The 25,046-nt window shown below is 39.8% G+C and overlaps 1 protein-coding gene across 3 annotated transcripts in view; it reads right to left on the reverse strand.

Annotated features, from left to right (window-relative positions):
* Positions 1–9,492: 9,492 nt before the first annotated feature.
* Positions 9,493–25,046, reverse strand: part of LOC146522762 (FHF complex subunit HOOK-interacting protein 1A-like) — a 23,119-nt gene continuing 7,565 nt past the window's right edge. For all 3 annotated transcript variants that reach the window (XM_085152022.1, XM_085152011.1, XM_085152005.1), the window contains exons 4-18: positions 23,637–23,838; positions 23,332–23,553; positions 22,864–23,026; positions 22,618–22,729; positions 17,977–18,078; positions 17,445–17,501; positions 17,250–17,336; positions 16,628–16,795; positions 16,467–16,546; positions 16,003–16,175; positions 15,811–15,922; positions 13,089–14,386; positions 12,606–12,784; positions 12,401–12,521; positions 9,493–11,569 (exon numbers count right to left, since the gene is read on the reverse strand). In XM_085152022.1, the coding sequence (XP_085008148.1) occupies positions 11,337–11,569; positions 12,401–12,521; positions 12,606–12,784; positions 13,089–14,386; positions 15,811–15,922; positions 16,003–16,175; positions 16,467–16,546; positions 16,628–16,795; positions 17,250–17,336; positions 17,445–17,501; positions 17,977–18,078; positions 22,618–22,729; positions 22,864–23,026; positions 23,332–23,553; positions 23,637–23,838 (3,309 nt within the window). In that variant the 3' untranslated portion in view covers positions 9,493–11,336. The remainder of the gene's footprint in view (positions 11,570–12,400; positions 12,522–12,605; positions 12,785–13,088; positions 14,387–15,810; positions 15,923–16,002; positions 16,176–16,466; positions 16,547–16,627; positions 16,796–17,249; positions 17,337–17,444; positions 17,502–17,976; positions 18,079–22,617; positions 22,730–22,863; positions 23,027–23,331; positions 23,554–23,636; positions 23,839–25,046) is intronic.

Consider the following 25,046-nt stretch of genomic DNA (forward strand, 5'->3'; position numbering starts at 1 on the left):
AAATTTTCTTGGTTAGAATTGGTAAAAAATAAAGATTGTTTTATTTCTAATGGCTTATTCATCTGAAAAAAAATTAGAACACCTCGCTCTTAGGGGATTTGTGGTTGCAGTTGCTGAATATCAAGAGCTCTTTGCCGAGAAACACAGAAGTAATCACTTTAACAACCAAACCACTAATCTACTTAGTAAGAGCAGGATGATAAAACTTGCAGGTGGGGGGTGAACAGGTTTCCTGTGTATTTACAAGCAGCTCACACTTTTCAAAAGAAAAAACAAGCAAACTTTTTTTTTATACTAGCATACACAAAGCTAAAAGAACATAGCTCAGGCCAAGGGAACAGAGGTCAGCATTTTCAGCACCAGCTGTTTTCAGTCCATGGTTTCTGGGAGCTGCGAAGAGAGATAGAAGGCAATCATGCAAAACAACATTTCCTCATTAGCAGAAAAAACAGCCTAATTCTGAGCTAGCTAGAAGCTTTCAGAAGGGGGAAGAAACTCAGAGGTTATGCAAAAGACCTAATGGTACCACAGAGAATCACCTAATAACTGACAGTAAGCCAAGATTTTTGAAGCAGCTTTCATTGACACTGGAAATTAAGGAAAATTGGAAGTGCAATTCTACCTTAGGTACGTAGGTACGTGAGAACCTTATGTGCCTGTGATAGAAATTTGCTTTTAAGTGCATCAGATATCATCACCTTCCTAGGAAGGTTACAAGGTGAGTCCTTTCTAGTTATCTCAAAACTCCTGATTTCCCCCAAATATTTAAAACTGAGGTGAAAAGCACAAATTTGGCATGATCCATGCCAAGAATGCCTATGGACAATTCCAGGTTAAAACCATGCAGGCTGGTAGAAGAGTAGTTTAGTGCTTATTGTCTGTGAATGTTCTCAATCATTCAGGTCATCGTAGTCTAAGGAGCTTGGAAAGAAAAGCGTCTGGACTTTGTTTCCTTGAAGATGGACGCTTTTGGGGACACTCCCATAGGGCTTACAATCCGGGACTCTCCGCAAATTGTTCATTGAACTGAAAAAGCTTCTTGAATGAGGGGTGAAAACATCTTCAAGAAAACTGTCACGGTCCTGCGTCAGTGACCCAGTGTTTTGTATCTGTTTAAGTTATATTCCCTGATTATGTATTATTATAATTTATCTCGTTCCCCGGTCATGTCTGATGTCACTCCTGTCTCTGTGCTCCGTGTTTCCTTTGTTCAGTTTCACTCTGTGCTTGTCGTGTTTCCTGTTTTACTTTGAAAGTCTGTTAGGTCTCGCTAGGTCTAATTTCTCCCAGCTGTGTTTTTCTCCTGTCTCCCATTCCCTGATTACTCCAGTGTGTATTTAAGGCCTGTGTTTGCCATGCTCTTTGTTGTGTTGTACCCTCACTGTGCTGTGTTTTTTCTTCTATGTTTCTGGTAACGTTATAGTTCTCTGTTCACAGTTATGTTTTCTAGCTTCCTGGTTTAGTTTCGCAGTGTCTTAGTTCCTCACTGTTAGTTTCTAGTTTTCTACTTTTCGTTTCTAGTATGTTTTACTACAGCGCAATAAAGTTGCCTCTTTTAGTTCACCCTTGTGTCCTGCGAGTCCTGCAAGTGGGTCCTTTATCCTGTCAGCTACACAGCAAAACATGACAGAAGTCCAGACGCTTTGCTTTCCAAGCTCCTTAGACTTTAGTGCCTTGTAACCGTCACAATGGTCTGGTGTCTCTTTAAGACAACCCAAGTCGAGGGTTAATGTTGTCATCAGTATGCGCCACTTCCCTCTCTGTGATTGAGTGGACATGTGCTTGCATGCTAGTGCATGAGGCGGGACAGATTTTATGTTTTACCTCTCCAGACACCTTTGTTTGAAACGTTTTGGGTTGTACGAACACTGTGCGCCATGTTTGTTAAGCTGCAGCCGTTAAACCGGGCTTATATGGTTGACGAAGAGAAGGTATATTAAAGAACACGCTGTGGAATTCCCAATGCCAGTGTGAATGTGTATTCTTTTGACTATCCTGCTAAGTGTTTTGCTGCCACCTCTCAACCACTAAACACAACCCAACGTTACAGCCTGTTGATATTAAATGTCTGGCAGGGATATTTTTCTCTATGTCAGAAATACTGTTTTTGTAAGGACTTAAAAATATTTCAGAAAACTTTAAAATAACCTCTCTGGCATTGCCTGATGAAATATTTCAGCTGTAATCATTGTGTATGGTTCTTCATTGGTTCGTTGTTTTTATTTTTTTCAGGCCTTCAAACTGACCCCCAATCCCATATTGAAACATCCACATCTGACTTAAACAATCAAGAATTGTTAACATAGGCCAGAGCAGGCTAACATTACGTGAGGAGGGTGTCCTGTTTTTTTCTGGAATTTCACCACTGCCAAAATCTGAAGTTAAGCTGTTACATTTACTCATTAAACATTCAATAAAAATATAATAATAATAATAATAATAATAATAATAATAAAAATGAATATGAAGAAGAATGAAAAACAAAAGTGCAATGTAAACTAAATTTTGCGCAATAACATGCTGATGTCAGTATATTTCCTAGTATCTCGCAAGCCTTTGAGAGTAAGTATTCTAATACTCCAACACTGCAATATTTTATTAATACTGCCTTTGACTTCCCAGCTTGGATTTGGGAAACAGACAGTCTCTTTACTATTAAGATTGGGCATAAAACTCTCCTCTTTGACAAAGCTTATGCCTAGGATTTGATCATGTGACCTCAAATCCTGCCTTATTTATGCTGCAGAAAATTTAAACTGCTGAAAGCTTCCCATGATGTACTGGGCATTTCTCTTTCTCTCAGCCCTTTTTGCTCACTATGTATTTATACACCACTCAATCATTAGTTATTATTAATCTCTGACTCTCTTCCACAGCATGTCTTTTGTCCTGCCTCCCTTCCCTCAACCCTCAAATAATACTGTCAGATGGCTCCTCCTCCCTGAGCTTGGTTCTGCTGGAGGTTTTTTCTTGTTAAAGGGAGTTTTTCCTTCCCACTTTCACCAAAATGTTTCTTCATGGGGGGTTATGTGATTGTTGGTGTTTCTGTTTGTTATTGTAGAGTCTTTAGCTTACAATATTAAGCACTTTGAGGGAACTGTTGTTGTGATTTGGTGCTATATAAATAACAACTAAAAAGCAGTTTTTTTTCTACAATACACTCAGTCAGGAACAAATTCCCCACTGTTGAAGAAAATGCTGTCATGAAGATTTTTTTTATGAGCAGCTGCTCATTACAATATCAGTAAAGCAAAGTTTAGAAGCCATTTATTCTTCTTTTATTAACTTTTTAATCTCAAGAAGAACTTGAGTCTTGTTTGTTTCTTGAACCCTGCTAGATGATAAATGGACTGGTATTTGCAGAGGGCTTTTCTTCTCTAATTGAGCACTTAAAGCACGTTTTAGTACAAGCCTAAACACATTCACTCAAAAATCAGTAGATGCACTTGGGGAACCAGGTCTTTGATGTCTAACACAAATATAAATCAATATCCAGATAGGAGGAGTTCGGGAACAAACGATCAACATTCAGATTTGTAGATGACCTGTTTCTACAACCACCAAGTCTGAGTGCATGCTTCTCAGAAAAGGGTCAAGTGCTCACTCTAGGTTAAAAATTAGTTGGTTCTCCAAGGGGGGGAGTTCAAGTCTTGTTCATGAATGACCAGAAAGTGGAACCAGAGATTGACTGAAAAGACTGGTGCAACACTTTGCCAGTTTGTCATGGTGAAGAGAGAAATAAGCATGGAAAGTGAACTTGATCATTTCCAGGGCAATCTACGTTCCATCCCTTAATTAGTTGGCTGTTTTTATTTTTTCATGCCTTCAAACTGAACCCCAATCCTATTCAAAACATCCACTTCTGACTTAAACAACCAAGAATTGTTAACACAGGCCAGAGCAGGCTAACATTACCTGAGGAGCCTGTCGTGTCTTTTTCTGGAATTTCACCACTGCCAAAATCTGAAAATGAAATAACAACTAAGGTTAAGCTGTTACATTTACTCATTAAACATTCAATAAAAATAGTAATAATAGACTCCAGCCCCCCGAGACCATGACAAGGATAAGCATGGATGGATGGGTGGATGGATATTTATATTTATAGCTGAGCTGTTTCATTAAAATTCAGTGTGGTAATGTCCACAACCAGAATTACAAAAAAAGTTGTCTCTGTCCAAATATTTATGGACCTGATTTGATTTTGCCATCAAAATATAATCCACAAAGTGATGGATTTACCACTGCAGAAACAGATACAACTATTTTGGTAATTACAAATACTGTTCATAAACTTATGGTCTAATAAATTTGTTAAGCAGTCTATTTCACCATGTCAGAAGTACAGTATGTTTGGAGTCAGCATCATGTAAAGATATTTACAAATTAGAACTATAGACATAGAGCAGAGGAGACAGATATTACCTGACAGTAGAGAAAGAGGCACTTCAGTGTCATTTATTATTAAGGTTGAATTTATTTCGCCATAAGTAAAAAAATAACTATAATACTAACTATAATCTTCATCATCAAAAGGTGGATCATCTCCCTCTGATAAAATAACTCCAGTACCTTCAGGGATAGAAAAACAAAAATAGCAGATCAAGTAAAGTTGTTGCCCCAAATATATATAGCATTTAAACAATTGAATGAACATTTTAAAAAAAAATAGCTGCTGCCCCAAGCTGAGGAGTTTAAGTATTTCAGAGTCTTGTTCATGAATGACCAGAGAGTGGAACAGGAAACTGACTGGTGGACCAGTGCAACTCTATACCAGTTTGCTGTGGTGAAGAGAGAGCTATGTGTTAAAACTGAGGTTGATGATTTTCAGGTCATTCTACATTCCTTTCCTTACTTATGATCAAAGCTGTAGGTTACGACCGAAATGACATCATGGATACAAGTTTCCTCTGAAGAATCCTGGGCTCAGCACAACAACAGAGAGAAGATCTTGGTCATTTGAAAGGGGCGCAGAGTAAAGCTTCTACTCCTCCACACTGAAAGGAGCCACAGGAGTTGGTACAGCCAACTGACCGTGTCTCCTGGGCATGTGCTGATATATTACAGTGTATGCTAAAGATATAAAGCTAGCACACATTATAACGTATTTAAAATAACTTCCAGCCGAAACAATAAAGCAATAGACAAATGAATGAATCAATGATAATGACCCAATAACATATACATGATACTACATAATAGTCATACATCTGTATGAGGTCACAGGGCTGCATATCAGTGTTTTCTACAAAGGGTTTGTTTTTTTCTTCTCGCTGTCTTCATGTCAACCTTTTATAAAAGTCAGCAGAAACTCCCCCTGTCTGGATAGCATGAAGGGGTGAACTCTAAAATTCCAGTTACTATTTATTTCCTTCTCATTTACTTGATTCAGGTTTTGAAAATATTGCAGGTTGGGTTAAAATACGTCCCATCTCCCAGGGCTGGTGGTACAGGGTGCTTTGTGTTTCATTAAACACTGGTGTCTGACAGTCTGGCGCTAAGGAAAGGATCACAGGTCATTAATGAAAACTTCATGACGCAGCATAGTTTTGCTGAAAGAAAATTCATCATTTACAGCAACAAACGCTAAATGAAATGAAGAAGCAGTGAAAAACAAATATTCACAATTCATTCACTTGTAGAAACACATTTAACAGCCATAACTTGAAGTACTTATTTTCAGTGTAACTTTATTAATCTGTCACATTGCTGTTGAGGATGTTTGGCTCACGAACTAAAACACTCATGTTGTTTTAGTTCATTGAGGTTTGTGGGTATTCAATTATGCACGACTCTGTTAAGGTCCCTCCAGAGCATTTAAATTGTGTTAAGGTCTGAACTTGAGTCTTTTCTTTTTCAGCCATCATGTTGCAGATTTGCTGATCTGATTGGGACCAGATTCCTCCTGCATGACCCAGTTTCAGCTAAACTTTATCTTTGGCTGTGAAATGAGGCCAAATCATTACTCCACCACTAGTGTGCAGTGGCCTATAGAGTCTGAGAAGTGTCTCTTGTATGTTTCTCTCAGCACTGCACGGTCTCACCTCGGAGCTAGTGTTCTAGGATGACTACCATTGGGATAGAGTAGGAAAGCACTGTATAAGAACCAGTACATTTACCAGTAACACTTACTTTTCTATTAGTTTGTTGCATGTTTTTGCAACTTTTTTGAGACATGTTGCTGCCATCAAATTCTAAATAAGCCAGTATATTTTCCTAAGATGCTACATTTTCTTAGTTTAAACATTGGATCTATTTTCTATGTTCTGTTGTGAATAAAAATGTTTATGAGAATAACAAATGATTGCTTTCAGTTTTTATTTATTGCTTATATACAGCTCCTAGCTTTCAGTGAGCTTGTTTCTCGCACTCTACTTCTGTATTTTGGTTTAGGTTTTGTTGTATAAATAGTGACATAGTGTAATGTCACGTACTGTTTATTTGAGGATGTGTCTCAAAAATGTTTTGACTTGCTGATGACGACATGATTTTTATTATGCCCTGATATTTAAAATCTTGAGAAAGCCTTTACTTTCTTTTTTATGCGTATAAAACATGTACCATATTTGATACTGTCTCTTTACAGCTACAATATGTCTAAAATACTGCATATAATTATTTTTGATAACACATATAACCTATCATATATTAATTAAGCATTAATAGTTAGAATTGTTGTTTTTCTTACTAGTAAACCGCATGAAAGGTTAAATAAATGTTAATTCACCAATAATTAACAAGTTGTTATAAGTGTTTCTTTTGTCTGAGCTGTTTGAAACCCCATCAATACAAATCATGACTGAGACGCACCCTACCATGATGCCATTTAAAAGCAAAACAATAAACCACACGCACAGTTTTAACTCACTCACCAAGAACCCACAACAGCAGGCAAAGTGTCATCGTTGGCATCATCCGTTAATGCTTTGTTGTTCTTCTCTGACAAATTTGATGTGAAAATTTCAAACCAATCTTCTCCTCGTGACTGACGGCTGTCACCTTGATGTCTGCTTGAACTCTTCATTCAGTAAGTCTTGTATATACAAAAACAGGAACTAGCTAAACCACAGTGAACTACATCAGCTGACTTGTTATTGCTTGCAGACTTACGTAAAGCTTTGACTTTGACATCAGGGCCACCATGATGTCGATATTTGCAGCTTTTGTTACAGGTCTTTTGTACAGATTTCAAATGTTTATCTAGAGGATGCTTTTTACTCTAGTGGTCCTCTGACTTTTCCATAACTTATTTTCAACAGATCTTACTTTGAAGGTTAGCTTTTCTCATGTGTAATGTTTAACTTCCTGTGTCTGTCTTCCTCCGATTCCCTGATTGGTCTCACCTTTTAACACTGCAACATGTTGAGTAATTAGTTTAAATATATACATGCCTATATGTACACAACTTAAGTGTTACCAGATTATAAATGTACAGGACCTGATAATGTGATAATACAGCAAAACTTAGACTGCTGATTGCTGCACAGTGTAAGTGCAAAAATCTCTCTTTTGGGTTAGGCACCAGACTTTATCACTGATTGCAAAAGCTAAAATGCAAACATTATCTATGCCACAAGAAGAAATGACCAAGACGTAAAACAAAAATCTTTTCTGTGTCAAGTCTCATCTTGGTAAGAATTTATTTCAAAGCAGATGATGGAACACTGGTGACAAGAAGAATAAGATCTGAGCAAACGTTCACCAGATTGTGCCAGCATTAATGCAAATCAGCATCAGAGTCAGACTTCAGTCAGGTGCACTATATTGCCAAAAGTATTATCTTATGTGCGTTCACAGGCATATGACTAACATCTCATTCTTAATCCGAAAGGGTTTAATATGATGTTGGCCCACCCTTTGCAACGAAAACAGCTTCAACTCTTCTGGGAATGTTTTCCCCCACGTTTAGGATTCTGTTTATGGGAATATTTCACAATTCTTACAGAAGCACATTTGTTAGGTCAGACACTGATAAAGGCCTGGCTCGCAGTCTCAACTCTAATTCATCCCACATCTTTTGTGTTGAGGTCAGGACTCTGTGCAGGTCAATCAGGTTCTTCCACACCAAACTTTAAACTTTGCACAGTGCAGTCAGACAAGTACCGTTCTCCTGGCAACCAGGCTCCTCAATCACCTTGAAAGATGGAGAAGTGTGATTTGTCCCTCCAGAGAACACCTCTCCACTGTGCTAGTTCAGTGGCAGCGTGCTTTATACCACTGCATCCAGTGATGTAAGGCTTGGATGCAGCTGCTCGTCCATAGAAACCCATTCTAATCTGAAGACCACATGACGTTTGGAGGTCTGCAGCAATTGACTCTGCAGAAGGTTGGAGGCTTTATGTGCCTCAGCATCTCCTGACCCCACTGACTTTATGTGGCCTAGCACTTTGTGACTGTGTTTCTGACATTCCCAATCACTTCCAGTTGACTGTGGAATATTCAGTAGCGAGGAAATTGGTCTTGTTGCACAGATTGCATCCTATCACACTACTACACTGAAATTCACTGAGCTCCTGAGAGCAACCCATTCTTTCTCAGGTGTTTGTAGAGGTGGTCTGCATGCCTAGGTGTTTGATTCTATACAACTGTGCCCATGAAGTGACTGAAAGATCTGAATTCAATGATTTGGATAGATGAGGGAATTCTTTTGTCAATATACTTATTAGTATAGGTTTTGAATAACAGTTCTCAGTTGGAGGAGAATCTGATAGGTGCATTCACAGACAGTGTGCACATAGATGAAACTGTGCTTTCTACATACAGACCTCATCTATTACTGCTTAAAAATAGAGAGAAACGTGGTTTCTTGGTGTTTGAAGTCAGATCGGTGATTATGTTTGCCACCTGAAAACTATGTAAGCAGGAACCCAAATCTCTTTTTCTTCCAACAAACAACACAGCAAAGACAAAAGCACAGGAGCATCACAACATGGACAAATTTCACCTTAAAGACAAACATAAAGTTTAAAATGTTATATTAACAACAACAAAACATATTCACAGAGGTTTAAAAGAAAAAATAACATCTGATATCTGCATGGAAAATCAAAATCCATTGACTTTGCATCATTATATATTGCATATATATATATATAAGCATATTGCATATATATATATATATATATATATATATATATAGTAAGGCTTTTGATACTTTACCTGTGTGTTTGTTTGCATATGAAGACAGCAGCAAAAACACATAAACAGGAAGACACAACTGATCAGAGCAACCTGACACTTTAGATACCGTTTCAAGGATTGTCACTTGCTTTGTTTGAATTTCAGCATTTAAATTTCCTCCATCTGGTTCAAAATATTCAAAAAATACACATAAGCAAAACTAAAATGAATTACTGTACACCTAGAATGGCTTTGTCAGGCACATGAGCCAGTCTGGTAAATAGAAACAGCAATAAAACAACAGTAAGGACAAATAAGGTGCTTAATCTCACAACACTCAGTGCCTTGTATATTAGTACTGATATTTAGGACCCGCTATGCTATGAAGTGCAACTGATCGTGCTATAGAGAAGTGTCATCAGGAAGTAAAAAATCTGATCTAATCTCTCTCATGAGCTACACTTTCCTGCCTGGGATTTCCATCCTGTGTGAGGCCTTTAATCTTGACATAGTTGAAATAACTTTCATTTTTACTCATGGTCAGGTTTAGTAAAACCTCACTAAAAAAACAAGTAAAAATTCTACCATCCTTTAACCTTCTCTTCCATTTTTCTTGTTGTGGTGACACACTAGGCAGTTCCTTCAGGCAACTGGTTGCATATACATCTATGGGAAAGGCTTCCTTGCTCTGTAACCTTGGGAACACTTCACTGATGACTTTATTGTCACAATCGCTGGTCATCAGGTCATACTGAATAGAAGATGAAGTGCATTTTATGATTGACCTGTTGACAGGTTGACTCTTTCTCAGTCAGATCCACCCCTCGTTTATCACATACAGTTTGAAAAACACCCAGATGATGACAGTACATACAGTCAGGTCAAGGCTGGGACTTTACAGACCACATTGTCTGCACTTGTCTTTTATGACATCTGTGTCTCTGATTCAAGATGAGGGTTTGTCACTGGCAAACCACAGATGGTATAAAAGATTAATTTAGGCACTGTGACTTTGCCCATCAGTTTGCGAAGCCTCAAAGTCAATGTTTCAATGTTTTATAATTAATCACAGGAACCAAAGGTGTGGATGCGACTATGACTATAAAACCAAGGAACATCACATACTCTTTAAATAATGACTAGTCATTAGTAAATGAGCAAACTAACATCCATAATCATCTTTTCTGAGCATAATAATAATAATTTGCAAAAGGAACTGCTTTACTCGTTATCACAAATTAGTGAATGAGCTTATAAATTCATTAGGAAGTGTTTAGTGAAATAAGGATGAAGAGCTGGTTTCCCATAGATTTCTTTAGGAGCAGAAATCCTTTTGCAACCACATGCACCGCCCCCTGGTGGTCAGTAAAAAGAATGTAGATTTAAGACAGGTCTGCTTTAACTTCAGACTCTGAAGCTCTGTCCATTTTTTATTCTGTTTTTTCATAGCTGCTATGTCAGATGTTGGATGGATATTTGAGGTTTAGAAATGTCTTTGAACTACCATACACGTTAAAAAAAAAACCCGAAGAAAATGTTGGGAATATAAGCAAGGTTAAATTTTACTGCCTCCTTTTATAAGAGAAAAAAAATTGCTGGTGTTAAAAGTAAGAAAAAATTGTCTTGCATTAACAGTTTTAATGAATCATTTTGAACATTAGTGAATTGTTTACTGGATATGAAAACACAATAAAATAAATGAAAGTTTAGATCTATTTGATGCAAAGTCACTTTAGTGCATGTAAGGTAAGATTTATTGTCAACCAGCTTCTGCAGCACTTTGTCCTTCCTGAGGAGGAGGAATAAAAAGGTCCTCTGCATTTTGAACCACATGTCTAACTTTTTCCATCTCAACAAAACCATGCAAAGATTTAAGAAAATATGGTAGAAAACTATTTTCACGGATCCCACAAATATATAAAACTCAGTACTGATTCTTCAAAATCAACTCCTTCAAAATTATTTTATAAATATCAGTCATATTCACATGGGGAAAGCATCAACATTTTCAAGTGCTGCCAGGAACATACACAACATCTGAATATTTATACTACTTAAATTATTCACTTATATTAATCCTCGATGAGGAAAGTAGTTCATGCTACATGTTTTCTCCTTGAGCTCAGTCTTTTGCTGGTGGTCACAGCATATCCTTGATCTTATCAGCAGCAATCTGGGAGGCAGATTTTTACAGTTGAACTAGGGGTTTGCATTTGTTACTCCTCAGAATAACAGTCCAAGGCAATGCTGTGCTCCTGGGCCAAGGCAGCCAACTCCTTCAGGAACTCGGCGTACAGGATAATGGCGAAGACTCGGCTCTTGGCTTGAGGGGGAATAGTAGGACAGGGGGGCAAGACACTGAAAGGAGGCAAAGGCAGAGCGTTCTTCACAGAGCCATTGGGAAGCGATGGATCCAGGATGATGTCACCGCCCTGAGACTGGAGGCACTCTGCGGGAAACACACAAGTATCATAAACTGACGTCTGAAAAACGTTTTATTTGTAACTTTCCAAAAATGACTGTGTTCACACTTTCAGAAGTGGCCTGACAACATCTACAAATTATGTATTTCAAGCTTAGTTAGAGGCTTGCCCAGCGCTATCAGTGCTAAGAAAAGCAGATGTACTCATCTGTGGCTCCAGTGTTGACTGCCCAAGAGTAAAAAATGAACAATTCTCAGTTTCACAAATGTATTCTAGTCCAGATCTTCTCTGATGAAGGCCACAAGGCCTTAGGATGTTTGTTGGCATGGCCAGAATAAGTTGGTAAAATTAAGAGCTGTCGACTTAACAACTCTTTTATGTTTTTTTAAGTACAACTTTTCACAGTGGATCATCTCTTTGTCTTTTTTATCCTCTGTCATGCCATCACAGCTCCTCAGCTGCTTAAAGACATTCAGTCATTCTTACTTTGTCCAACCTGTTTCTCCAGATCCTCACTCCTGAATCTGTCTGCCTTGAATCTTTCATTTCTATTCCTCCTGCTACCTTTCTGCCACAAAAAACCCCATTCTGCCCAATCTGAGCTTCTTCAGCTCTTTTCCACACCCACTGTTCCTTGGAGTGGTTGACTATAACTATTTAAACTCATCTACATTCAATATTCCACTGTCCTCCATACAATTCAATTCAATTCAATGTCATCTGCAAACAGCATAGCTGAGGGAGACTCTTGCCTGCTCTTGTCTATCACACTGTCCATTTAAAGCAGACTATCTAACTTGTTTCTTTAACTTTAACATATGTTGTTTTGTATCCTGTTTATATGTGTTCTTATTAACCTCTGAATTTGCCATCTTGGTCTTTTGCCAACAAGAACCTCCAGGCCTGAGTTACTAGAGCAGGATAGTCTGGTCTGGCCATCACATAGCGCTCTATCTGAGCATGCACCGACACCAGCACCTACACAATGAAAGTGAACATAACATTTTTATTAACAAAATCCAGTCTGACCTGCATGAGACGTGTCAGATGTATGACTCCTACCAGGTAAAGTGTGCGAACGTTAGGCTGATTTTGTGTGTCTGTGCTGAGCAGGAAGGATCTCAGGAGAGGTTGTGGGTACGATGCCAACTGGGCCAGGATGCCTGTCACAAGCAGGTTTACAGCAATAGAGTTTTCGAGAAGGTTCTCCAGCCGAGACAACAGCACACTGATGAATGGACCTGGTTAGTGTACGTCAAGAGAAAATGCATTGCATCAGGTGTAAAATAAGGGGGGGAGGGGTCTTTTAGTCTTACAACTGACATCCAACCAACAGCTTTAAGCATCACTTTCAATTTTCAGTGGCTACATTTATTTTTGACCACGTTACCATGTTGCAAACCTACATTACGTTAAGCGTTAATTGGAAAAAATTATGAATATTTGACACAAAAGAAACTTTCTCATTCTGTCTTATAAAAATGTGTATAGTGACTGAGGTTAATAAATCAGTGAAGCTGCTTTAAATGTTACACAAGCACAGACCTGTAAATGGAATTTGATGTCTCCTGCCGCTTTTCTTTGTGTCGCTCCTGATCTTCTCCGCTTCATCTTCCTCTCGAATCATCTCTTCCTCTTCTTCTGCCCCAACATCATCCCCAAAGGAGCTAAAACCAAAGTCAGTGCAAAGCTCTTCCTCTTCAAGTCTTTGCCTTAGCACTTGGACACGCTTCCTGAATGTGTCAATATCATCTGTGATGTCCTCATAGTCTGGTTCTACCCCTAATGACAGCATGAGCTCACAGTATTGGGACAGGAAGTCATTGTTGTTTGTGTTGCTGTCAGGCAGGCTTGGAGATATGGGACGGTCAAATGATTCAGATTCATGATGGCCATTGGTTAAAGTGTTTCTTACTAAACATGTTGAGGGTGACTGTATGCTTTCATGTACATGTTGCTGATGTGCTCTAGGTGTATGGCTGACATGAGCTGTAATGTATATATCCTCATCTGCATCATCACATTCGTCGATGATGTCATTGTTTACATTAAAGCCATTGGTAAAGAGCTGATCTCCCAGTGACCCTCTGTGTCCAAATATCCTTTTGGTTTCTTCTTCTTCTCCTTCCTTTGTTCTCCCTATCTCCTTTTCACAGTCCTCACTCCTTCTTCTTTCCTCTTTTCCTGCATCCTCGCTCCTCCTCCTCGTCGACATAATGCTGTTTACAGTTTCCAGAACCGTCCTTCCTGTTGTTGTTAACATCGTTGTTAATGTTGTCGCTGTTGCTGAAACTCGCTGTCCTTTCGAGATGCTCCCACGGGATTGGCGATTTGCCAGCATGATCCGATCCAAAATGGCTGCCTTTGCGTCCTTTTTAGCAATGAGATCATAGACAAGAACATCATCCTGAAACTCGGATTCTTCAACATAAGAGCCGCGCACCAGCTTGGTTGCATTGCGCCGCATTTCCTGGATGTGTCGAGGAGGCAGTGGGGGAGGTGCTGGTGGAAATGTGCATGTATCTGCCTCCAATGATAGATCCCCATTCGCCAGCACCACGTTTACCACAGCTGAAGGCAAGGGACTGTCATCTGCAAAAATGTCATCCCACTCCAGTTCAAGGGCGGAGCTGGTTCTGCCCGCTTGGCTGTTATCTAAAGAGGATGGTGTAGGGGAGAGGGCAGAGGGCGGAGGACTGATAACCAGTGAGCAGATGGAGTCGCTCTTGACTCGCTGCATGAACTCTTCCTCGTCTTCCATGTTGTTACCAGGTGTATCAGATCGATACTCTTGAAGTGGAGGGTTGATGCCATCATAAGAAGCCGACCATAAACGGCAAGACCTGCCAACAAAGAAAAAAATATATAGATTCAATAAACTTCTCTGAAATTACTCAGTGTATAACTTTTATTTAAATTCAAAAAATTCCCAAATCATAACCACAGGGCTCTGTCACAGCAATGCTCTAAATTAATATTATAAATACTAAGATCCCAGTCAAATCCATTCATTGGATTGATCATGGATGGAAGTGATGAAACCCAGTGCAAGGCAGTCCATGACCTTGAGCCCATATTCTGATTGGTAAAGGTAGGGACACAAGCGTGTCCCGAGCGTGGCACGACACACACAACATTAGGATGGTAGTTTAAAAGTCAGTAGTGTCACAGCTGTGTCCTCATGTGTCTGCACATCCCCTGATCACCTCATGTGTGTATTTAAGTCCTCTGTCTTCCTGTGTTCAGCGTCGTGTCGTCTGTGTGTCACCCCTCATGTCATGTCAGGTTTCAGGACTCTGTGCAGGTAATGTTGCTTGTTCACGTATAAGTTTATAGTTCCTTCATGTTCCTGCACGAAGTCCTGTTCATAGTCGTCACAGTGACCTTGTCATTGTCTTCCTAGTTTTTATAGTGAAGTCTCAGTTTTCTTAGTTTTCAGTTTTCCCCAGTTTAGGTTCCAGTTTAGTTTTGCCTCCGTGCTTATTGCCTTATCAGCCGTAATAAAAGGCTCACTTTTTGTTCAAGTTAGTTTTGGTCTCCTCACCTGTGTCTGCTCCTGGGTCCTCACACACCCACACACGGTCTGCCCCCGCAGAGGCTTAAAAGTATGTATTTATGCAAACTTTTACACTAAGACTTTCAGATCTGAAACAATAATGGCATTCCCATTAGCCAACCATTATCAGATATTTGCATGCCAACCCACAAAACAAAGAGTATAAACAAGTAAGCATTAGCATGTAACTTAAAGTGTTGCTCAGTCTTAGCGTGGCTGTAAGCTGTTGTTCTCGTTTCTTTTATTAGTCTGTTTCCTGCACCTAAGATTACAACGATAAGGAGTGCACTTTTTTTGTTTGATTTTGGTTTCACCATCAGATAAAAGACCAAACTCATTATTGTGGCAACATTTATCTATTACCACAAATGTCTCAGTCCTCCTACCATAGATGTGCCTTGCTGGTTTTCAGTACGCGCTTATCTAATTGTAGTTTGAAAAGCAAAACTATGAACTTTAAAACCACCAGTGAATACAATAACAACAATCAAGGTTTTTAGTACAAATTTAATAGCATATGTTGACCAGCAGATGTCACTATCACACTATGAACCACTTTCACTGTTTCACACTGGTTTGCTGCATGTTTCCCAGTAAGTGGTGCAATGCAACACCAGTTATGAGAAACAACCCAAATCACATTTAATTTTAGTAATCAGACCCAGGCTGAACCATAGTCTTTTTGTAGAAGAAGAAGAAAGGCACACTAACCTGCGGGCAGTGGAGATAGCCTGACGGGCATCCCAGAGGTAATGGAGGTAGTTTACATCCATCAGGAAGTCTGAACCACGACAGTAACCAACGCTGTCTGACACTGACAGATCTGACAGACGGTTCAGGAGGAACAGGTCAGTACAGCCAAAGCTAATGTATAAATAAGCAGTTACCCTCTAACATACTGACCGGTTCCTTTGGGCCAGTGGATGTGCTCTGAGTGTGTGAGTGAGTTTTGGAGCTGCAAAGGGCACCAGGAGGGCATCAGCAGTAGGAAGGAGGCAGCACTGGAGGAGTAACAGTCCCTCTGCTTCAAGAAGCAGTGCTGCTTCCTGCTCAGGTGGCTGCAGGGAATCAGATACCTGAGGAGACACAGAGCAGTTACACTCGGTCCAAGCATGTTATACACAACTGGCATCCAGGTGCAGTTTCTCCGTGTTAAAATGCTTTATAGTAAGTCAATAAAGGACGCTGTAGCTGACAATGATCGGTGAGGTCTTACCATCATAGATAGAGTGTTTGTGCTGCTGGTGTTTTAAATGGAGCGTCTAAATAATACATTTTCTGCAGTGAAGTTCCAGTTTTAGTGAAACTGTAATATTTTATTAGCACTAATTAAAAGATGTGTGTCTGTGAGTTGCTGTTAGACTGACCTGAAGACCAGCTGCAGCATGACATCTTCACAGAAGAGCCCAATCAGAGTCCTGAACAGAGCCAGTGACACCGTGCCCAACTGAAGGACATGCAAAAGGTCAAAGGTCATTTACTGCATGACAGAACATGAAGCAGCTGTATTAGATGACTGTGTGGATACCTGGAAAGGTGTGTTGACCCTGCTGACCAGTGTGTCCAGGATGTGAACGTTGTCATGTGTGTGCAGCAGGATGAAGGAGAGGAAGGTCTGGAGGAGGGCGGGCTCAGAGATGGAGCGCAGGAACAGGTCCAAGTATGCTGTGGTAGTCATCACTTCCTCCACCGTCAGCTACTCACAGACAGACAAATGATCACATACACTAGGATGTGATTAAGTAATAGGTATTCCATGCAGGTGTTTTTATCCTGCTGGAATCACAGTAAAAATGCTGTATTAATAACTTTCCTGTGAGATGTTTACTGGTGACTAAATGTAAAAGATGAGGAAATAAATGTCCTGTCTGGTCACTTTAATAACTTTAGTGGCTACAAAAACAGCTGAAATTACTGTATGGTCAAACTTACACTCTATAGAGTATAAGTGTAATGTTTTTGCATGAATAAATAAAGTATTTATGGTTATTACAGCAGGAAGACCAACATAACTGTGTTTGGTAACCAAAACCTCTGACAGTATCATCCTTTAAAACTGTTCCTGTTGTAGATTTCTTTTGGTTTGCTGCCTGTACTTTACGGCACTTTATCAGGGACATTTTTTACAGTGTTGGGATGAAATGTGATACCTTGTGCAGAGCCGGAGCAAGTACAGGCACAAGGAAGCCATTGTAGATGTAACCAAGCAGCTGGGAGCGGATGGACGGATGAGCCACCTGAGGGAAACAAAGATGTACACTTACAGAGTAAAAATAAAGTGTATATGTGTGTGTGTGTGTGTGTGTGTGTGTGTGTGTGTGTGTGTGTGTGTGTGTGTGTGTTACCTTGGTAACAGCACTACAAAAGTCCAGAGAGTGCAAAAAGTGGACCAGAGCAGGAACCTGTTGACCCAAACACAAAGTGTTGATTCATTTATTCTCATTAATTCTGTTACTAACTTGTATGATTCATTAATATAGTTTTATTTTTCATACATTTATCTAACACATACTTGTACATATTATACATATCACTTTTTAGATTTAATTACCATTGCATAGCTGTTACACAAGTGATAGGCATTGATATACTGGAAAATTAGTTGTCTGGCCAAGTCAGGAAGGAAGGCATTCATGCTTGAGCATAGTACAGATTGTTGAAGTGTACTTAAAGTGGAAGCTCTTCATCTTCAGTCCTCTGAAGTAATGAGGAAAACCACAAACTTTACTTAAACGGCTTAAAACTGAAACCTGCCAGGCACCAACAGAAATACACCCCCCACACACGAAGGTACAAGTCCAGACACTACTTTTGGTTTCTCTCACAGGTTCACTCATTCATTATTTCATCCTGTCACCCCAGCGCTGTGGTTGTTACCTGCTGCCAGTCCGCCTGGTCCAGAGAGTTCCAGTCCTCGCTGTAAACCTGCAGCCGAGCTGGAAGAGACGAGTACAGACCGGACAGACCCGTGGCCAGCACCTGCAGCAAACACACACATACAGGTGTTCAAAATTTACATTCTGAAGCAGATTTGGTCAAAAAGAAACAAAAAGAGAGACAACATTTGAAGACTTTCGCAATACCCTTAACAACCAATTTTAACACCTCAGTGTAAATCAACAGGCATGGTTTAAATTAGAATAGTTTTCAGGTTTTCCAAAGGGTAGCTGCACGGGCATCAGCCTGATTATGCCTGTGGGGGTAACACCAAGTTGGCTTATAAGGGTTCATCAATCTTAAATGATAAGTTCACTGACATTATAGATTTCTTTACCATATTTTTATTTACTATTTAACACTACTATTGTGTCCCTGAAAACATTAGTTCCCTAATCCCAAAAATCCATGCTGACTTCGGAGCCACAACTCCTGCTGAAATGTTATTTTACAGCTTGCTGATTTTGGTGTTTCTGGATGCTTTTGACTAAAGGTGGAAGTGACTTGTGGCAAATACTGTCGTGGTCCGTGTTATATTTGTTGTTTTTCTCATGATTCTTTGTATTTCTAGATTGTTCATTTCCTCCTGCCTTCTCTGCTTCCCTTCTTTCTGTAAATCAGGGACTGGGGCCCCCTGGTGGACTGCAGCAACAACAGAAGTTCAGTTTGAAAATTACTCATAGAAACTATGTACAGTTGCATATCTATATAATAATATGTATTTATACAACATGTGTATTAAAACTGTAAATAGGAGGTGCTTAGTTTGTGATAGTACTCATTTGCATATGTAAGGCGACCATATTTTGATTTCCAAAAAAGAGGACACTTGGCCCAGTCATGAAGAATTTTAATAGTACTGTTTGTTTAAAGAAAAAGTTAACATATTTAAAAGATGCCTTCTCTGTGTGGTTAATGAATGGTGAAATAAAAAATGTCATATAGGCTTTTACAAGTCAACAAGTGCAAAAAAATAACTTAAAAACCTGTGGAATTAAATAATGTTACAGAAATAATGCCTTATCTGTATAAGAAAGCTTACCAGTGAGGTACCAGTGAGGTATTGTGCAATGGTTTCTGCTGTCTCATTTGGCATTTCTAACCTCAATTAATTTTGTCTGCACGCCACCATTCTTCCAGTCAAAGTATGATTGGGAATATTTTCTCTGTTCCATGGTTAATTAAGTCTGAGAAATGCCACAGTACTGTATTTCATTAAGAGCTTCAAGAGTGACTTGAACAACCACCTACAACACAGCAGTTCGGGGATGACGTTGCAGATATGGGTCCTCTGTAGGCCTATAGGAAAACCCGGGCATTTTCATCCATCTCGAAAGTCCCCCCGGACGCCTCAGACAGAACGTGAAAAGTGGACATGTCCGGGGGAAAGAGGACGGTTGGTCACCCTAGCATATAACTGGTAAGCATTAGCAATTTATAGCTCTGTGTTACTTGTGTTTTTTTTTTCAATAAAATTTCAAGGAAATACACCACAAATGGGCCACAGCGCTCTTTACTTTGGTAATGGCTTGTCTAAATATTTCAGTGGGACCTATTTGTCTTTTTTGATTTATCATACATTAAGAAAATGGATATAGCTGTGAGTCCAAGAGCTGCAGCCTTTAGACAAAACCATGAGAGGCCTTTCCTTGTGTTTCAGGTCTTTATGCTAAGCTAAGCTAAATGGTAAATGGCTCACACTAAAAATGGCATTTCACAAACTGGTCCTTTAAACACAGAGGTGAGCAAAGAAGTAGCCTGCAGAGTGAGAAGTTGTTTCTAAAAAGAAAAGAAAGATATTGTTTCATTTGAGACAAAAAAAAACAGGGATGAGATATCAGGAAAAAGGAAGAAGAGAGGAGGAGAGCTGGTGATCAACATCAGTATAAACAGCAGCAGTGGTGGCGGCGCTGGTCGTCAACAGCTGCCGTCTCGGGTCTCGTTAGCAATCGGGCAGGCATCCAATCATGTGCAGACTTGCTAATCCTTCTTTGTGTTGGGGCCAATCTCACGCTGATTTACTAAGCTGCTCTCTGCATAAAGATTGAGGTCAGCTAGTGGTCACATGGGCTTAAATCTGACACATGGACAAACACAAGCACACACAGGTGGCACGTGCTCAGATGTCTTTGCTCGCCCTTTCACATATGAAACCCCCACCGTGGGTCTCTCTCTCACACACAGTCAGGAACTGGGAGGGTTGGGGCCAACATGGCTGACACAGTGATAAACACTGAAACACACAAACATGTACTTACATTACTGTAACATTTAAGGGTCTTTTTTTATTGTTATGACATTTTATCACATATACATATGTTTTTATATTTTCTTTAATTACTTTAATTGTTTTTTCAAGTAACTGACTGCTTAATTAATCATTTACTAATAGTAAGGTTCATTCAATTGTGTAGAAACACGATTTTTCTTCAAATGTTCCTGTTTTCTCTTATTTCTCTTTGCTGTTTCTTTGGGTTTCCCTCTTAAGCCCCCTTCATCACTTTCCACAGTAGTTATCTGCTTCTCCTCTCTCTCTGTATCCATCACACACAGTCCCAGAGGAAGCTGTATGAGCTCATTAGTTTATTGCATAACTTGCGCTAATGAGATTACAATACAGAGGGGAGATGAATGGGGGGGGAGCTCATACACTGAGCTCAAAAACTACTGATTGTATTCATTAAACAACCATCTGGTTCATAAAAAATCTGTTAAATGATCAAGGGTCAGGCTGTTAAAGGGCCTTTTTATTCTCCTAATTCCTCTCATTTCCCTTCTTATCCGTGCAGTTTGCACTTTTAATAAAAGTTATCCAGATCTGTGAGAAACATGTATTTGATTCTTTCTTTCTTAGTTTGTGCTCAATCCTCTCAAGTAAGTTTTATGAAGTGTGTGTATAATCTTGCTGACAAACAGAGAAACAGAAAACAGTCATTTGCTTCACTTCAGCAGAGGAATAAACGCCCTTTTTCTCTGCAGGCTGGAAGGCATGTGGAGATTAACCCAGTTTAGCCGGGCTAATGGGGGTCTGTGTGAGATAAACTGGTGGCTCAGCTTGTGAAGAATAGCTTTAAACACTTTACAGATGTGGCATAAATCTCACATATTTAAAGTTTCACAGCATAATGCAAACACAGAAGTCTTAACCTAACACCACTTTGTCCTCATCATATTCATAATGTTGCACAATGTCTTTGAGAAAACTGAGAAAACAGGTTACCTGGGTGCCCCTGTAATATATTAACTACACTGTGATTCGTTAATCAGCAGTATCCTTCACCCTGATTGGTTGTCTCTTCAAGTGTTAAATGATGTGGTTCTTATATCGCAGTTTTGAGCTCTATTAGAGCTTTTTATGCCTCACTCACACAAGCACCTTTTTCTAGACTTAGCTGCTTTCTTTCTAAACTTTATGCACATTCAACCGTCATTTACATTTTTGAGACTTGTACACATCCAGTTAAGTTCATAAGCTTTTTGACAATGACACAATTTATGTAGTTTGGCCTCATAGCACCACCAAAGATCAAATCAAACAATCAACATGTGATCAAAGTCAACAAAAGTCAGAGATTCTTGTTGCTGTCTCTCATTTTCAAAGGCCCAGAAATAACTCAATAGTTGGCTGACAAGCAGTTTTATAGCCAGGTGAGGCCTGGTCCTTTGTTTAAAACAGATTAAAAAAATAGAGAGTTGAACTTGTATGTGTTAGCTTTTTACTGGAATTCTCCATTTGACTGTCAGTCAGGTGTCAATCTAAGTGAATGAGGTCATCGTTTGGCTGAAACACCAAAAGAAAACTGTGAACCCATCGCAACATCGAGCCGAGTCAAGAACACAGGTAGGTGTGTCATCATTATGGTTTACAGTCAGGAAACGCCTTCACAAAGTACAACCACAGAAGTTTCACAACAATGTGCAAATAACCGCTTCCACTCAAGAACAGGAGGTATGTCCACACACACACACACACTCTCTCTCTCTCTCTCACACACACACACACACACACACACACACACATAGTAGTAAGTATCTTACTCCTGTCCCCTACATTTTCACTGTCCCTACATCTCACTGTGTCTTACACAGTGTGTAAGATATATGGAAGGTAATGTGATGGCATGAATGTTGCCAGTGGCACTAATGCTTATTGATTATGTGACTGTTGATCAAAGCAGCTGGATGAAGTGTAAAGTGTCCAGAATCAGACACAAGCTGCAAAACTGCACAGTGCAAATGATGATGACCCAAAGCAACCCAATAGTTATTCAAGGCAAAGACATGGAATAATCTTCGTTGGCCAAGTAATTGAGATGATCTCAACCCAACTTATTAAACACAGAACTGACCCACAAACAAGCAGCAGCTGAAGGTGGCAGCAGTAAAGACTGAGCAGAGCATTTTGAGGCAGGGAACACGAAATCTGGTGATGTTCATGGACTCTAGACTCTAGGTGGTTACTGACCACAAAGAATTTTCATCCAAGTATTAAAAACAAGCCTCTGAAAATGTTGGACTGTGTATGAAAAAATGGTCTGTAATTCTTAAACAGTTATCTTTTTATGTTGTGCATTTACTTACAGGACAGAAGTATGTGTTCTCTGCAATGTGCTGAGCGACTCGAGGCTCAGAGGCAGACAGAGACATGATGAGCAGCAGAGCATCTCGGGCCTGTTGACCTACCAATCCCTGCCTGAGAGACAGAGATAACACAGGCTATGAGTTTTGTGCAGTTCTGAAGTACATACATTACCTGTGTGTTACCTGTGTACATTTGTGTTACCCTTTTTTATCCAGCAGAGTGTATGCACCTGTGTGTGTACCTACCTGTGTGTATACGGGATGAGCAGGGAGAAGAGAAGGAAGTTGGCAGCTCCCTGGTCCTCGCTGGTGTGGAAGAACAGTTCGAGCACTGAGGGATCCTTGACCAGAGCCACGCAGAGCTGGTTCAGCAGGAGGACTAGCTCCGCCTCCACCACGCCGCCGGTGTCTGCAGGGGGCCACGGGTGATTAAAGGGTCAGGTAACCAATTAAACGTCTTACTGGTTAGTGGTTACACCTCCACTGTATATATATATATATATATATATATATATATATATATATATATATATATATATATATATATATATATATATAGTATGGAAGAGATAACAGCTGAACTTGAACTTGGGCTGGGCTGCACTGTAATGTAATACCACATTGTACCACTAGATGGTGTAGTAATCAGCAAAACCTTTATTTGGCCTGGCAAGTCAAATCTTAAACATTTCAACACTTTCACCTCCAACTCACCAGATGCAGCTCCGGCGCAGGAGGCGAGCAGCATCATTAGCGGCCGCAGAACCGGTTTATGGTGAAGCAGAGGCTGTTTGGCCTGAGACAAAAGCATCTGGTACATCCTGAGCTGCTCTAGCTTCATGTCTTCAGTGAACTGCCTCCTCAGACTCCACAGAAACAGCCTCTCCATCACACCCTCAAGGACCACAAACTCCAGGATCGGACCCATCGCTCCCCCTGGTACCGGTGCACAAACACTCCTGAGTCCCAGTATACTACTGCATTTCTTGCACAGCGAGGGATGATTTCTTTATTCCTACCTTGGCCCGCCTCTTCCTCCATCAGTAGAAAGAGCATGTGCTCCACGTAGTTCTGGACGGCGCTGGCCTCGTCGGCCGGGATGGGGCCTAGACGTAGCACTCCAGAGCTGCTGCTGCCGCCGCTGCTACCATGACCTGTGAGGAAACTCAGTGCGTTGGTGCCGCTGCGACTTGGCTCGTGTTTCTCCAGGATCTTCACCACCTGAAAAACAACAGAAACACAAGGATGTAAAAGACAATGCGTTTACAGCCATCTTTATACGACAAGCAAAACAAACACCTGAAATGAGAGTGATTAGAGGAAATAGACAAATCTACACAAGAGTAGATACTCATACCTGTTTTATCAAAGCGTATTCAGATTTTTTTTAAAGTACATTTTCAATGAATGTATTTGTCTGCATGGAAAAGTTAAAAAACTAAACTAACTAAACCAAAGCTTTATCCTGGTACAAACACAAACATAACAGCTGGAGACAGATTTATTAAATGAAATATGGCATAAATGATGTCACTTAATAATCTCTCAAGCTTCCAGGTTAGAAACGTCACTGGGGCAAAATGCTGTTTACATTAATGCATGAAGAAAACGGAAACACATTATTTATATCATGTTTTTATTTTGGCTTCCTTTAGTTTCTAATAGTACCAAACTGGATCATTACTGCCATCACCTCTTTACCTCAATGCATTATAAATAATATTTATATGTAGTTGTCTTGGACCCTTCTCAGCTGAACGTTAAAGGACTACAGTTGCAATTCCTCTAATGACCACTAGGTACCACAAAAAGTGGAGTGGCAATTTCAATGTTCTATTCGAGGAGTAATTTTGTAATTCTGAGCAATTTTGACCTGTGTATATTTGTTTGATTTCCCTAGAGTTTGTGGACAAATTTGAGCTTAACTCGATCAGCCTTTGGGAAAAGGGTGTTTTGTTTATTTACTCTAGTCTGAATCAGTTAATGAGTTTATTTCCTGTACTTTTGCTTTTTGTAACACAGAGAAATTCCAAGCAAACCAAAATGTGTTGCTACAAACCACACAGGACCTTTCAGTCCATATATTGGCAGAATGTGTCTGAGCAAAGAAAAGAAATACAGGCAGAGGGTGCTGCATTGCAGACTAATGGATAACATGGATAAGTTACTCCCAAAATCATTGTATTTAATATCTTCGTAATTTCTGAAACTGAAACTCAGCTGAAATCTGCTGAGTACGATGTGCAGATTGAGGTGGGATCACATTGTCATCATAAATAAACCGCTTGTGAGTTTGTTTGGAGACAGACCGAGACAACCTCCGCCAACGGATGTGAGTGTGATTATCTGTCCTCACCCAAGTGCGATGACTGTGTTGAAATGTCCACATATGAAACGCGCCAAGAAGGAAAATTAACTGGAGCTCACAT

Source organism: Neolamprologus multifasciatus, chromosome 3 (assembly GCF_963576455.1).
Source record: "Neolamprologus multifasciatus chromosome 3, fNeoMul1.2, whole genome shotgun sequence".
Lineage (NCBI taxonomy): Eukaryota > Metazoa > Chordata > Actinopteri > Cichliformes > Cichlidae > Neolamprologus > Neolamprologus multifasciatus.